Below are 13,380 nucleotides of genomic sequence, written 5' to 3' on the forward strand. Positions count from 1 at the left end.
CACATGCCCACCATGTGCATGACTAGCCTACTACCTTTGAACACCCTCACCGATGGGGCCTCAACCACCTCCCGCGGAAGCCCTTTCCATACCCTCGGGGTCCTAACTTTCAGGAAGTGCTTCCTGGCATCCAAACTGAACCTTGGTTGCCTGAGCTTCACTCCATTGGAGCGCGTCCTGCCCTCCTCTGACGGGGAGAACAGGTCTCTAACCATCTCCATGTGACATCCCCTCACATACCTGTATGTTGCCAACAGATCCCCTCTGAGTCTCCTCCAGGCTGAAGAGACCCAGTTCCCTCAGTCTCGCCTCATACAGCATCCCCTGCAAACTGGCCACCAAACTTGTGGCCCGACGCTGCACTGACTCCAACCTTGCTATATCCCTCTTGTAATGAGGGGCCCAGAACTGAGCACAACACTCCAGTTGTGGGCGCACCAGAGTCGTATAGAGTGGCAGTAATCCCTCTCTCAATCTGGAAGCCACACTTCTGGCTATGCAACCAAGGGTGGTGTTCGCCCTCTTGACCACCACATCACACGGCTGACCCAGGTTCAGCCTGCAGTCAACCAGGACCCCGAGATCCCTTTCACAAGCGCTGCTCTCCAGCCTGTACTTATGAATACCCTAAAGAGACTTTGCGTCAGCATTCTCGAAGTATTCCTTTCGCTTTCTCTTTGCCTTGCCCACATGAAACCCTGGGCCCCCATAAAGCGGCACAGGAGCTGAGGCCCCCTTTCGAGGCTCTTCCTCCCTCTCCAGCCTGCCTGCATTGATGCTTGTTGGTTCTCTGAGATCCAATTGCTCCCGTGTCCTGGCTCTTGCAGAACCAACAGCCTCTGGAAAGGGGACTGGAGACAGTGTCCCTGAAAGGCGGCCAGGGAGTGGACGAAAGGGAAAGGGGCAGTGTTGGGCCAGGCAAGGCTAAAGCACAGCCTTGCCTCTCCGTGCTGCTTGCTTTCCCAGGGAGCTGGAGGGGTTCTGGCACCTTTTCCTCTGAGTCCCATCAGAGGGTGGGAAGGCGCTGCAGGATGTCCTGCCCCCTCTCACACGTTCGCCTTCCTCCTCTGCCCAGAGACCGGCCCCGCTGCTTCTGTCTGTGCAGCTGACTAGACTCGCCTCCCGTTACTTTCTCGCAAAGGACCATCTGCCACTAAGTCTTGCTGTTGACGAGGGAGTCTTGCTGCCAGTACCTCCACCAGAGACCACCTGGGGGCACTAGCTCTCCCTGCTTCAGCTGCTCAAAATTTCCAGTGCAGTGTCATTGGGGCAGAGACCTTTCTTCTTCTGCAACACAGTCTGTACACGGATGACACGGTATACATTTAAGAATCATCTGTGACTTTCAACAAACACTGCTGTGCATTCCAGTTGTCTATTATTATATGAAGTCCAGAAATATTTTGATCATCTTTGGTCCACCAATAATTCGATTTTGGCTTTGTTTGCACCCAGACAGAAAAGGAGAAAGCACCTTGTTGCCATGGTAAGTCGTGAAATGCAGATAAAAGCACTCAAGTTTTCTCTGTCTCACGAGCAACTTTGGACGCGACCCTGGAGTGCAGAGCCAGAATCGATTCCCCTCGGTGGACGGCTCAGCCTACCTGGCTGCTTACCAAAATGTGCTTGTTTTCAAGAAAAATGTTAACAAACCACAGCAGGGCCGGCAGAAGGGTTTGGACTTTGAGCTGGAGCAAGAATAAATACATTGTGGACAACGGGAAGGAGGTCTGGGACTCGCAGGCTTTGAATTGTATTGAGGGCCTGAGCCGGGAGGAACGGCGAGGGGAGAGGTGGGGTGGGGTGGGTTGGCAGGTGGGGTGGTCCAGATATTTTGCAACCTGCAGCAGGAAGAGGGCTTTTCCAAGCCCTGGGTATCCTCACTTGGTTTCTGGGAGCCACACAACCAGAGCATCTTAGACATAGCTGAGATGTGACGGCTTTTCTGGGAATCTCAGTATCCACGAGGCCGTTATGGAAACTGGTAGGGATGGGGACACATTTCCCGAACTGTGGCTCCAGGCAGAAGCCCTTCCTTGGTGAAGCAGCCAGAAATCCGCATCCACGTCAGAATGTGCGATGTGCCAACCGGCACTGGGGAAATGGGGCATTGCAGCCTCTTCAGCACAGCTGGAAAGGGCGAGAGCCAGAAGGTCCTGCACCAAGGGCGAACTTACCGCAAGGATCGCAGTAAAACCGGCAAGGTGGCTCTTGACCTCGGATGGCCTCCTGAATCCATTGCTGGGCAAGTGGATGGCACGGGACTATTCGGGAGTGGCTGGAACATGAACGGAGATGGCCAAGCTATTCTCTGTGCAAACCTGCCCATACTGGCTTCACACCACACAATAAACTCTGGCAGCATATCAGCCAGGGGTGGCTTGCCGTGCTGTGTGAACCCAGTCACTGTTCCAGGGACCTCTTACATTATCGGAAGATCAGAGCAGGCTTGCGAGGATTGCTGGACCTTTGAAAACCCAGTACAGATGCTTCGGAATATTGCTCTTCCCGGCTCCCCAGCTTTCAGTCTGAGTTACGTAAGGCTAAAGAAGACATTTTAACCAGGCAGAGCAGGATAAAAGACAGCCGGTGGGGTGTAGTGGTTAAGAGCACGGGACTGGGACTCGGATGATCCGGGTTCGAGTCCCCGCTCAGCCATGGAGCCCACTGGGTGACTTTGGGCCAGTCACAGACTCGCAGCCCAACCTACCTCACAGGGGTGTTGTTGTGGGGATAAGATGGAGGAGGAGAATGATGTAAGCTGCCTTGAGCCCTTTGTAGGGAAAAGGCAGGATAAAAATGGGGGGGGGGGGGAGCACCCGTACAGTGCATGGAACTAAAGGAAGAGCCCGTCCTGGCTAAGCTTGGTTTTCTTTGCTTCTTTGGGGAACATTCCCCAGCAGGAAATTTATCTGTGCACGAAAGGCTGCTGAGAGAGTTATGCATTATTCAGGCTAATCAAAGCACGGCTGTAACCATCATGGGGGGCGGGAGGGGGGCAGGGAAGCCTGGGGCAGCGGCTCTGGCTCCTGCTGAAGGTGATTGCAGGCCGGGCATCGTGAGCAGCATCTCCTTGGAGCTGTTGCCATGCCAACGCATCTGCCTAGGTGATTGCCACTTGTTGAAAGTTTGCGATGATGAACGAGCCGCCAGGAGGGCTGCTGGAGGGCCTCCTATTAAGCTGCTTTTGCCAAAGGGCGCTCCACGAGCTGCGGAAAATTTAAAGCGCTGTTTAACGGGTGGGCAGGACGGGTCCACCTCTCCCGAGATTGCCCTCTGCTGCAGGAAGAGGACGGCTTGACTGTCCGGGTCAGCCCTCAATGCCTTTCCAAAGCCAGTGCAGGGCCAGCTCTGAACGTCAACGTGTTTGGCTGCACGGATTCTGCTGCTAGGAAGCACGAATCTTGTGATCAGAATTGCGCAGTCTTTTGCATTTTTCTTGTGCCTCGCTTCATTTTTTTTCTAGGTTACCCAAAAGCTGGAAACCCGTTTGAGCGAAGAAAGGGAGGAGTGAGCTGGAGAGGCTTCCAAGCTCCCGTCTGAGGGCCAAACAGAAGTGATGGGTTTTAAAATAAAAAGGATCTACGGCACAAAAAGAGGTACGCATCTAGTCGGTGAGAGCTCCTGCTGAAAGGGTAAGGCGCACTCTGGCGATTTCAATGCATGGTGTTATTTACCCGGTTGACGTCAGCGAGAGCACGTTCTCTGCTTCCATTCGCGCTAGAAGCCTGCAAGATAGCAAGCACCTGATCGTTTTACTGGCTTGAAAATGCTGGGTAACCCTTTGTAGTGCACAGCCCACGATGCAGAGTGTGCGCACAAAAGCAAAATCTTGGGACTGCCTGCAGAAGGGCACACCCTGTCCAGTTTTAGTAACTTACGCAATTCGGCGCAAAACTTCCAGCACCAGATGAGCTCTTGCCAAAAAGATAGGCTGCCGTCGTGTCTGTTTGACAGCTCTGGATTTATGAAAGAGGAGCTACAAGCATTTCCAAGCAGCCCTAAATAAGCACCTTCCTAATGTAGGATGCCGTGAACAAACCCAAGATGGCCGAAACATTAGAATGTTCTTGGAAAAAGGAGCACAAATCAGCTTATCTTTAATGCTCCAGTATCCAACCTAAACCCAGTCCAACATTTTATTGCGAGAAACCTTTCCAAAGCATAAGCTAGACTGTGTAGATGAATCTGCGTTTGTTTACTTTTAAACACAGGCTTGATTGAGAAGGCCCAGAATAAAGCAGGCCTGGAAAGACTTCTGAGCAAAGCCCCCTTCCCTGGGGTCTCCTCTTAAGGGACAGCGCCGTGAAGAGGAAGTCAAAATGGGTGATAGGGTACGCTTGTGCTGTGCGGTGGGGACACCAGCTGCCCTGTTGGAAGCAAGCTGGGCCAAAGCCGTTCTGATGCAAGAAGCTGCTGGGCTATACACGCCCCCCTGCCCCAACTGGGGGACCGCACAATCTCCCGCCGGCTCCCCCTTGGCAGCCCTGGATGCTCGCTGGGCAAACACCCCCACATTTGCACCCATTGCTGTAGGAGGGTGTCCTGCAAGCCACTGAGCACTCTTCGAAGTGAAGCGTCTTGCCTCTTCCTGCTGTGTTGCGGGAAGCAAAGGTCTGAAAAGTAGGGTTGATGTGGGGCAGGAAGGCTTTTTGGGTGCCCGGCACTGCCAGAGCTCACATCCTTATGCTAAGGTTGCCAACGCGAAGGACTAAAGGAGCTGCTGAGGAGAAGCCAAGCTGGTGACTGATATGGGCCACCCAATGGTTTCCTGGCCACATCGTTAGCGCTTGCTCCCACGCGTGTCCTGCTCATTCCGTTCATCGAGCCTCTTTCTTGGGTCGCACCAGAGCAAGCTTGGGCCCCATGCAGTCGCACACAGAATTTACAAGATTTATTTTCTGATGAGCGTATGCCTTCTCCACAGAGCCAGGCCCCGTGTTGCATTGAAAACGAGTCTGCATCAAATTAACTTTCTGTAATTTATCTGTGAATCAATTGGCAACCCCAGGGATATCAAGGAAATGGAATTATTCCTCTCCTAACAGGGCCGAAGTACAAGCAAAGGCATCAATGACACGTCGCAAAGCGACGTTTCGCAGAGATTCATCTTCTTCCCCGCCATTCCAGCAATGCAACATGAAGGGACATGCGGTGCAGCTTGAATGAAGAACGACGTGCGCACGGGTGCAGCTTCCTTTTGATGCTCTAATCGATGCTTCTGGAAAGTTGCCCATGGTCCAACGGCCACTGGGAGCCCTTGAGGAAAGGAAGGGCCACACGAACCTCTGGGGCCCCCTGCATTACATTTCTGAAAGTGCTCTACTTCGCCCTAATGCCCCCCTTTGAGGAAAGGGCCACTTGCCACCGTTCTGCCTTGGCCATGCATCCCGCACACCCGCCAGAAATGCCTAATTTCATTCTGCTGCAGTGCGGAGGGACGGATTCCTGGCTCCCGTCAACACCACAGCACTTTCATGGTTTGTTTCAAGGAGAGGAAAAGGTCGGAGAGCACACCACCGGGAGAAGCGGGGCGGCTTTCTCCAGGCTGGTGCTCTCCAGAAGTCTCGGGTTCCCGCTCGCCCAGCGGGCGAAGGATTGCAGGGGCTGTCACGTGATGCGGCTGGAACCGCCAGGGCAGTACGCCACGCTTGGCAAACGCTCCCTGCCGCCGACTGCCAGAGGCCAGTGTGAGTTGCAAAAGCCCTTCTGTGACCAGAACGCCGCTGCTTCGTCCCTTCGGCTGCCTTTCCTCACAGCCAGCAGTCCCGGCACCCCCAGGGAAAGGCGAACAAGACCAGGAGGAGCAGCCACTGCAGCTCACCAAAAACGTAAGAAAGAGAAGGTCCACGTTCTTTATTTTGCATGAATACACTGTGATAGTTTTTAGAGTCCAGCATACCAACTGCATGTAAATACTACAGATGGGTTGCACCAGAACTGGTGCTCACAAAACTAGTGCATTTCTCCCCAAAGCGAAGACTAAACCCTTTTAACTCTTCTTAAAAAAATACATTAAAGAACGTACCACACATACACATATTGCACTTGTCTCCATATGAAAGTTTTCGTTTAACCCCAAGTACATCTCACCAAAGTCTCTTCAAAGGAACTCGCATTAAAACTAATAAAGCTCATAGTTGTGGCACAGTAGTTTACACAAACCCTCTGATGGACACGGCAGACGGACAGAAGCGGTTATTTTGAAGTGGCACGAACACCGAGGGAGGCAGCGCTCTGGGGGGTGTGAGTGGGGCTGAAGAAGTTTCTTCCCCTGCTGCTGTTACAGAAATGACCCCAAACGCTCGGATGTGGTCTGGTGAGAGGGGGGCAGGCCTCCCAGTCCTACCTAGGAGCTGAAGGACAAGGCTGTGGCCAGGGGAACGACCTCTGGACAGGTCTGCCTGGCTCGCAGGGCAGTGACACGTGGGGTGCCGGGTGCCCCGGGGGCATCAGGGGCCTGGCAGCTCTGAGGCCTGTTCGCGGGTTTCCCGCAGTCCTTGGCAAGAGCAGGTGGGCTGAGATTCAGGCCTGCCTGCCTGCCTCTGAAGGGCACCTCAAATGCTGCCTGATGCTCACAAGCCCCTGCGTCCTAAGCCGAGTGCCGCCATCACCGGGAGACAGGAGCTCCAGAACTGCCTTCCCCACGCCCAAAAGGTGCACTGCTATACCTGCAGGGAGGGAAGGAGAGGTCCCGCAGCCGGCCAAGAAATGCTGGCAGGTGTAGGGAGTTTTTCGGCGTAAGCGTGAGTGGGCACCGCATGAGCTATAAGCTGGGTCCAATCCATCAGGGGTTTGGGTAACACAAACCAGTGTGCTGTGATGCCCTCCAGGGTGGACTGGGCATGATCCAAGGGCACGCCCTGCCTTGCAGAGCCCCTCCTCCCCAACACAAGGAGAGAAGCGGCTCCTCCTCTCCCCCTGGAATGAAGAGGGGCTTGGAGAAGGTGGGGCGGATCTTCAGGGCCTGCGGGATTCCCCCCACCACCTGCATGGGAACAAGGTGGTTGGCGTCAGCAAGGGCTGCAAGATGTGGCAGGAAAGGCTTTCCCAGGGGAAGCGGCTGCCGTCGCCTAGGCACGAGACGAGCTTCTTGCTCCTGGTCTGGTGGACAAAGGAAACCCGGGCAGCCCCCTTCCCGCTGCGCTGCCTGTGCGTGCGAGGACCACCCACGGGAAGGAATTCCGCCAGGGAAGGGGTTGGTGCAAGCCAGAGGGGATGGCGGGGCTCAGGATGTGGGGAGGAAAAGCTCCCCTCGCTCAGGCAGCCCCGGTCCTGCCAAGGTGAGAAACCCAGATCCGAGCCAGGCTGTTTCAGGTGACGGGTGGCCCGGGCAGGGGCCTGCTTGCAAACCCTTCCAAACTGGGGCTAGCCAGAAAATTCTCCACAGAAACGTTTCTGATGCGCAGTCTGGGGAGCCACCCGTGTCGGCCAAGCCGATGTTCGCGGCATGGACTTACCTTGGTGATGACACATGCGCCTCTCCTTTAAGAGGTTTCCATGCTTCTAAAAACGGGGCAGCTGCAGCAGAGGCCTTCCGGCCTGGCGCTTCCTGGGATCCGCTTCCTCCCACTGCAGGGAAGACACCATCCCACCCACAGCTGACGTGCCCCAGCCCGGCCACCAAGCCCCCCGCGGCCAGCTGGGCCAAGGCCCGCCCTCCCCCCAGCACCGTTGCTAGTTCATTGCGCATTGTGCTTAAACAAATTGCTCTTTGTGCTTAGGTCTTTGTCTGCTGCCACCAGGAAGCGTAAGGACACCCGCCAGCGCCTTCTCCTTAACACTGACACAGCATCAAAACACTGCTCTCGGGCAACCGAGCTCAGGGCGCCTCTCCAAACTTCCTATGGATTTGGGGCCAGCGTGCCATGCCACGAAGGCCCAGGCCAAACGCCTGGCAGAGCAGGCTTTGTTGACGCGCGTCCCGACTCAACAGGTGTGGGACCGAAATATTGCTCTAATACTCTTGTGAACATTTCAGATGTAGAGAAGCACAAGTCGGAAACACTCCAGGAAAATGCTAAGACCCGCATTCCACATGGTGGAACTTGGGCTCTGAAGGGACTTTGGTGGCAGCATGAACATTAATGGGGTATTTTCTACTTCAGAAAGAGAGAGAGAGAGAGAGAGAGAGAGAAAGAAAAGGAGAGTCTCAAAAAGAACCCAAAAGGCACAGCACTATCACTTCACATGGGTTTTCTGATAAGCTCGTGTTGTTTGTCCTTACAACGCTACATCCCTAGATAATTGTCCAAATATACAAAGCCTAAGAAATCAATGCAATGCCACACCGTTAACTCCAAGTCCAGTTGCCTCGTTCAAAACAGAAACGCAACTAAGGGCAGCTTATAACAACTTTCTCCAGTGATCAACTTCTCCCCAAGTTTCCTTGTGAGGCGCCACTGAGTTGGCCACACAGCCCGGGGTCTTCCCCCAGACCACTCCCCCGGGCTCCCTCTGCAGAGGTTCAGGGGAGCTCCCTAGTTCCACAGGAGTCCAGACATGGCTCCGGCACTCATCCTTGTCAAAGAGCCGCGGATTCGTCGTGGTGGCTGCAACGATGGGGAATGTCCTGGGCGAAGTCGCCGGCCAAGAGAAGGAAGCGCTGGGAATTCTGAGGATCGTCCACAGTCAAGTTGGCCATCGGCGGCTCGGAGACGGGAAACGGTCCCCAGCTGCTCGAACGCCATCCCTCGTCCGCGCCAAGTTCCCATGAAAAGTGTATTGCTTTTATTGCCAAGAAGTACGGCTTGTCCCAGAGCTGTTCCTCTCCCGCGGCTCTGCGGGGCGGCAGAAGGCCCGCCACCTTGGGGGGGTGGCATGCCCCTCCCCTCGCGGTGCGCCCCTTCCTTCGTTTCCCTGCGGCACAGCCGTTCCCCCACAGTAGCGATCGGGAGGGCCCGCAGATCCACCCGGGAAGGTCAAGAGTTGGAAAATCAGCCGTGAACTCGAGGGGGCGAATGGGAAAGGGGATCCACGCACACCGATGTCCTTCGCGCCGGCCCACCCGCCTCGCACCCGGAGCGCCCGGCCCCGCTAGTTCACCAGGACGTAGCCGCCGTGCTGCGGGTCCACCGTCTCCATCATCTCGCAGTCGAAGAGGCCCGGCAACTCCGCCAGGCCCAGCGCCTCGTAGCTAGGCTGGGGCCCGGGAGAGTCCGAGCCCCTGTGCTGGGGGGACCCCGTGCCCCCGCCCGGCGGCGCCGGCTCCAGGCCATATGGCCCCTGGCAGACGCGCTCCGGCTCTGGCGGGGCGCCGGCCGGCAGCTCCCCGCTCCGGTAGGGGTAGGGCGGCGGGGGCGGCTGCACGGGGGGCTGCGGCGGCAGCTGGGGCGGGCCGTGGATGGGTGGCGGGGAGGGCCGGTCGAGCGGCAGCTTCTGGTACTGGCCGAGGAATGGGTCGAGCTGCATCTGCTCCGCAGAGGGCTCCATGACGGGGCTCAGCGGCGGCGCCAGGCCGAACTGGGGAGCGGGTGCCGGCGGTGGCGGCTCCTCCGGGCAGGGAAGGGGCAGCCGGCTGGGCCCAGGGAAGGCGCCCTCCGCGATCTGCATCTGGTTGAAGTAGGCCTGCAGCTGGGACTGCTTCTGCAGGAAGAGCCGCTTCTGCTGCAGCCTGGACAAGCGAGAAACCGGCCGGCCGTGAGCTCCTGCCCAGGGCCCCCGTGGCCCCGCCAGAGGCAAGGGCTGCAGCCGCACCGGCCGTGCGAGGAAGAGCCGGCCCCCCGCCCGCCTGGACTTCGTAGGGACCCACTCAACGGTTGCCCCCAACCGTGCCAACTCCAGGTCTCCGATTTGGCAGCTGGCCTCCCAAAGGACCCCCGCTATGCGCTCTGCATTTCCTCTGGATCTGCCTCTGCCCTGCCCTGCCCTGCCTTCGAGCAGCTGGCGGGAGCTGCCAAACGGACATCAAGCCAGGAGCAGAACTGGCCACCAGCCCCTGCACCTATTTCAGGACTGCCCAACACTAAAAAAAAAGCATTTCCATTTTTTGAGCAGGGTTTCCTCCTTATCGGGGAAACCGAGAGCAACCACCACCACCACAACAGCCACGGCAACAAGCACCACACCACAACCACAACCGCTTTTGCAGTTTTATTCAGCACACACTTTAAAGCAAAGTTTAAAAGCCAACGAGTATGCAAGGGAGCGTAAGGAAGCCTTGGAAGTACCTGCCCACCCCCGTCCCCGAAACTCCCTCTAACGCTTCGAGGGCCAAGGCTGCACAGCTGGAGGGGGCAGGAGGGAGCTGGGAACCGGACGGGAGCCCCTTGGCTGCTCCCCGTTCAGTTCTGGGCAGGGGAAGCTTAACGCTTTTGTCTCCGATGGCCTTTTGGGGCTCCTGCCACTCTGGAAGGAAGGAGCCACTCTGCAAAGGTCTTTTCAAGGACGCACCGGGGAGTGGTGGGAAGAGGGGACAGCGCAGGGCCACGCGGGCTGGGGCTGATGGAAATGTAGTTCAGTACATCTGAGGGCACTGGGTTGGGGCGACTGGCAGGCTGCGCCCGCTCTGGGCCTTGAAGGCTGCCCAAAGATTGCCCCCCTTGAGCTTTGGAGGCGCCCTGCTCCCCTCCGTGCAGGTGAGCTGCGGCAGCGCCGCCCCCCGCCCCGCTCACCTGTGCTCCTGCAACTGCTGCTCGAGGCTCCGGGGAAGCTCCTTGCAGAAGACCTGGCAGGCGTTCTGGGCCTTGGAGAGCAGGGTTGGCTTCTGCAAGAAGGGCGAGAGAGAGGCGTTCTTCTGCGGCCCCGTGCGTTGCGCGTCGCACCTCTGCCGAAGGGCTCAGGCTTGGCAGGGCTCCACCTGGCGGGCTGCCATGCCCGTGCCCAAGCTCACGACTGCCCGCTGCCAGCTCCCGGCCTAGGCCGGCGCGGGCCAGGCCAAGCCGAGCCGAGCGGCCACGAGAGCCCTGCACGGCCGGCCACCATGGCCCGGCCGGCCCTACCACCTGAGAGGAGGAGCGGGGGCCCCGTACCTGGAGCCTGTGCTGCAAATACTGTGTCTCCAGGCTCTGCCGCCTGGAGAGCGGCTGGGGGCGCAGGCCGTTGGGGAACGCGGCATCATCCTCCTGCTGCTGGGACGCCTCTTCCTGGGGAGGGAAAGGCGGGCGACAGGTGAGCGGGCGGTGGAGCCCCAGACTGGCGGAAGCACAGCCCAGGAGGGGGCCAGTACGGGCTGGCGTGGAGGCGGGGGCCAAGCGGGAGGGAGGGAGCCCTGCTCTTCCGTTCCCCCAGGGACAAGCTGCAAAGGGGTCTTGCGGTTCCCAGGTGCCGCCGTCACACGCACAGCCCCCGTGCCAGGCTGTGCTATGGAAGGGGCCTTCCAGAGAAGCAGTGGTCCATGCCCCAGCCCGTGGACACCTCCCCCTCCCCAGAGAGGGCCCTCCCCTCGCCGGCCCACTAGCCCCTGCTCCTCACACTGCCGCCGGCACCCTGTTCCAACCCTGCACCCGGGGCCCAAAGATCCCGGACGCCTCCTCTCCACAACACTACAGAGAAGTGTCTGGCCCAGCTTCTGCACTGGGGATTCAGTGGCCCAGCTGCCTCGCCCTCCCGCCAGGCCTCCGCGTGCGTCTTGCGCCCTACCTGCTGGGGGCCGCCCCCAAAGTCCTGCAGGGGCGGAGAGGCAAACCCCAGCGGGGGCGCCTCCTCCGACCGCATCTGCTCGTACAGTAGCTGCACCTTGTTCAGCTCCAGGATGCCTTTGGTCCGGGCCAGGTTCTGGAGGTGCTGCCGGAATGCCACAATCCCTGGATCGAGATCGAGAGCCACGTCGAGAAGAGCACACTCCGAGCATGGAAGTGCAGGATCTGCCCGGGGCTTTGGCTCGGCTCCTGCACGGCTCTTCACGCATCCCCAGGGCAGCCACAACATTCATTTAAAACATGGACATAAAACACCAAAAGCTCATGCAGGGAATGGTGGCAGTGAAGACTCGGGCGACCGCCCTGCACGTCCTGTGCGGTTAGTTTCCACTGAACACTGAGCTGGACTTGCTTCGGAGTAGAGATGCCCAAAGCTGCACTGTGGGGCACATCAGTGGGAGTGGGAGCTGGGTGCAGGACCCCCGCAGAAGTTCTGCTATCCCCCCCACCCCCGCCTTCAAAGAGGAAACTCTGCACGGCACGAAGCACACAGACGTCGGCATACGAGGCGTACGGAGGGTCGGCGTGCAAGGAAAAGTCTCGGATGGGTGACTCAGAGAGATGAGCAGCTCCGGACAAAACTGAGGGTGCCCCAGTGAACGCAGGGGGCACGTCTTGCCGCCCGTCATGCTTGGAGCGATGATGGACCGACACCAGAGGGTGAGGTGCGAATGCGCACCTGGGGCAGGTGACAACCACCCTGAGAACCTCCCACAGCCTGTTGCGACACACGACCCCCCCGCCCCAGGTGGGCGGGTGGTGCACAGGTGCCATGCGACTGCCCCGACCTGCTGCTGGCCGTTACCTTGCGTCAGAGACGTGTCCGAAGCCCTGCGCCCCTCTCGGAAGCTGACGGGAGAGCGGTTGTGGAGCTCCCGCCGGTGGGAGGCCAGGGCCTGCATGGCTGGGTTGGCGGGCCGCAGGCCGATGAACGGGGAGGCCATCCGCGGAGCCGGCTGGTTGGCCAGCACCATTTCCTTCAGGGAAGGGGTGTCCTCCAGGAAGTTCAAGTCCCTCTGGATGGACCCCATATCATACTCGGAGTCGACGCTGCTCAAAGACTGGTTCTCGTCCACGGAGAAGACCTTCCCTTTAGAACCCGGAAAAATCCACCGTGAATGGAAGAAAGGGCGACCCAGCTCTGCAGCCGGCAGGCAGCCACCTCCAATCCGGGACCCTCCACTGGGCTGGGCTACAACTCCCACCAACCTCAGCCAGTGAGGAGAGTGGTGGCCCAACACAGCTGCAGGGGTCCAGGTTCTTCTCCCATCTGGCATCCTTACTTTCAGATTTAAGATGCTTCAGGAAATGGGACTAACTTCGGGGGGGGGGTTGTTTAGGGGGCTGTACCAGATGCCAAGAGCGCGCTGTACTGCCCCCGTTTCAGCAACACGAGCCCGGCTCCTCCCCAGCAGAGCCAAGATATGATGCTCACTCGGAGGGGGGCGAGGCCAGCTTGCTGCGAGGACCATGGCCCAGCCCCCAGGGCCCTGCGCAGTGCCCCGCGGGAGACAGGGCTTTCTGGACTAGCGGACCCCTGCTTGAGAGGCTGGCCTTGGGGAACCCCCCGCTGCCGCCTCAAGGCCAGAAGCTGCTGCCCAAGCCGCGATCCCGCGTTCACGGCGCTGGCAAAACATCAAGCTGGCGTGCCGAGACTCTGCCACGCAGAGGCCCAAGCTTCGTTTGGGATACTCACGCAGGCAGTGCGGGGTTCTGGACTGCCCACACACCGCTGGTGGCA

At 58.6% G+C, this 13,380-nt stretch overlaps 1 protein-coding gene and 1 long non-coding RNA gene across 2 annotated transcripts in view; one reads left to right on the plus strand and one right to left on the minus strand.

Moving 5' to 3' along the window:
- The first annotated feature begins 2,906 nt into the window (after positions 1 to 2,906).
- On the plus strand, positions 2,907 to 6,036 carry LOC123036825. The gene is made up of 2 exons (XR_006417216.1): positions 2,907 to 3,599; positions 5,049 to 6,036. It is a non-coding gene; the product is annotated as an uncharacterized LOC123036825 (long non-coding RNA).
- Positions 5,842 to 13,380, minus strand: part of SIK2 (salt inducible kinase 2) — a 65,195-nt gene continuing 57,656 nt past the window's right edge. The window contains exons 11-15 of the mRNA XM_044456289.1: positions 12,445 to 12,729; positions 11,581 to 11,744; positions 10,971 to 11,084; positions 10,614 to 10,705; positions 5,842 to 9,613 (exon numbers count right to left, since the gene is read on the minus strand). Coding sequence (XP_044312224.1) covers positions 9,037 to 9,613; positions 10,614 to 10,705; positions 10,971 to 11,084; positions 11,581 to 11,744; positions 12,445 to 12,729 — 1,232 coding nt within the window. The 3' untranslated portion in view covers positions 5,842 to 9,036. The remainder of the gene's footprint in view (positions 9,614 to 10,613; positions 10,706 to 10,970; positions 11,085 to 11,580; positions 11,745 to 12,444; positions 12,730 to 13,380) is intronic.

This window comes from Varanus komodoensis, unplaced genomic scaffold (assembly GCF_004798865.1).
Source record: "Varanus komodoensis strain SLA01 unplaced genomic scaffold, ASM479886v1 scaffold83, whole genome shotgun sequence".
In the NCBI taxonomy this organism is placed as follows: Eukaryota; Metazoa; Chordata; class Lepidosauria; order Squamata; family Varanidae; genus Varanus; species Varanus komodoensis.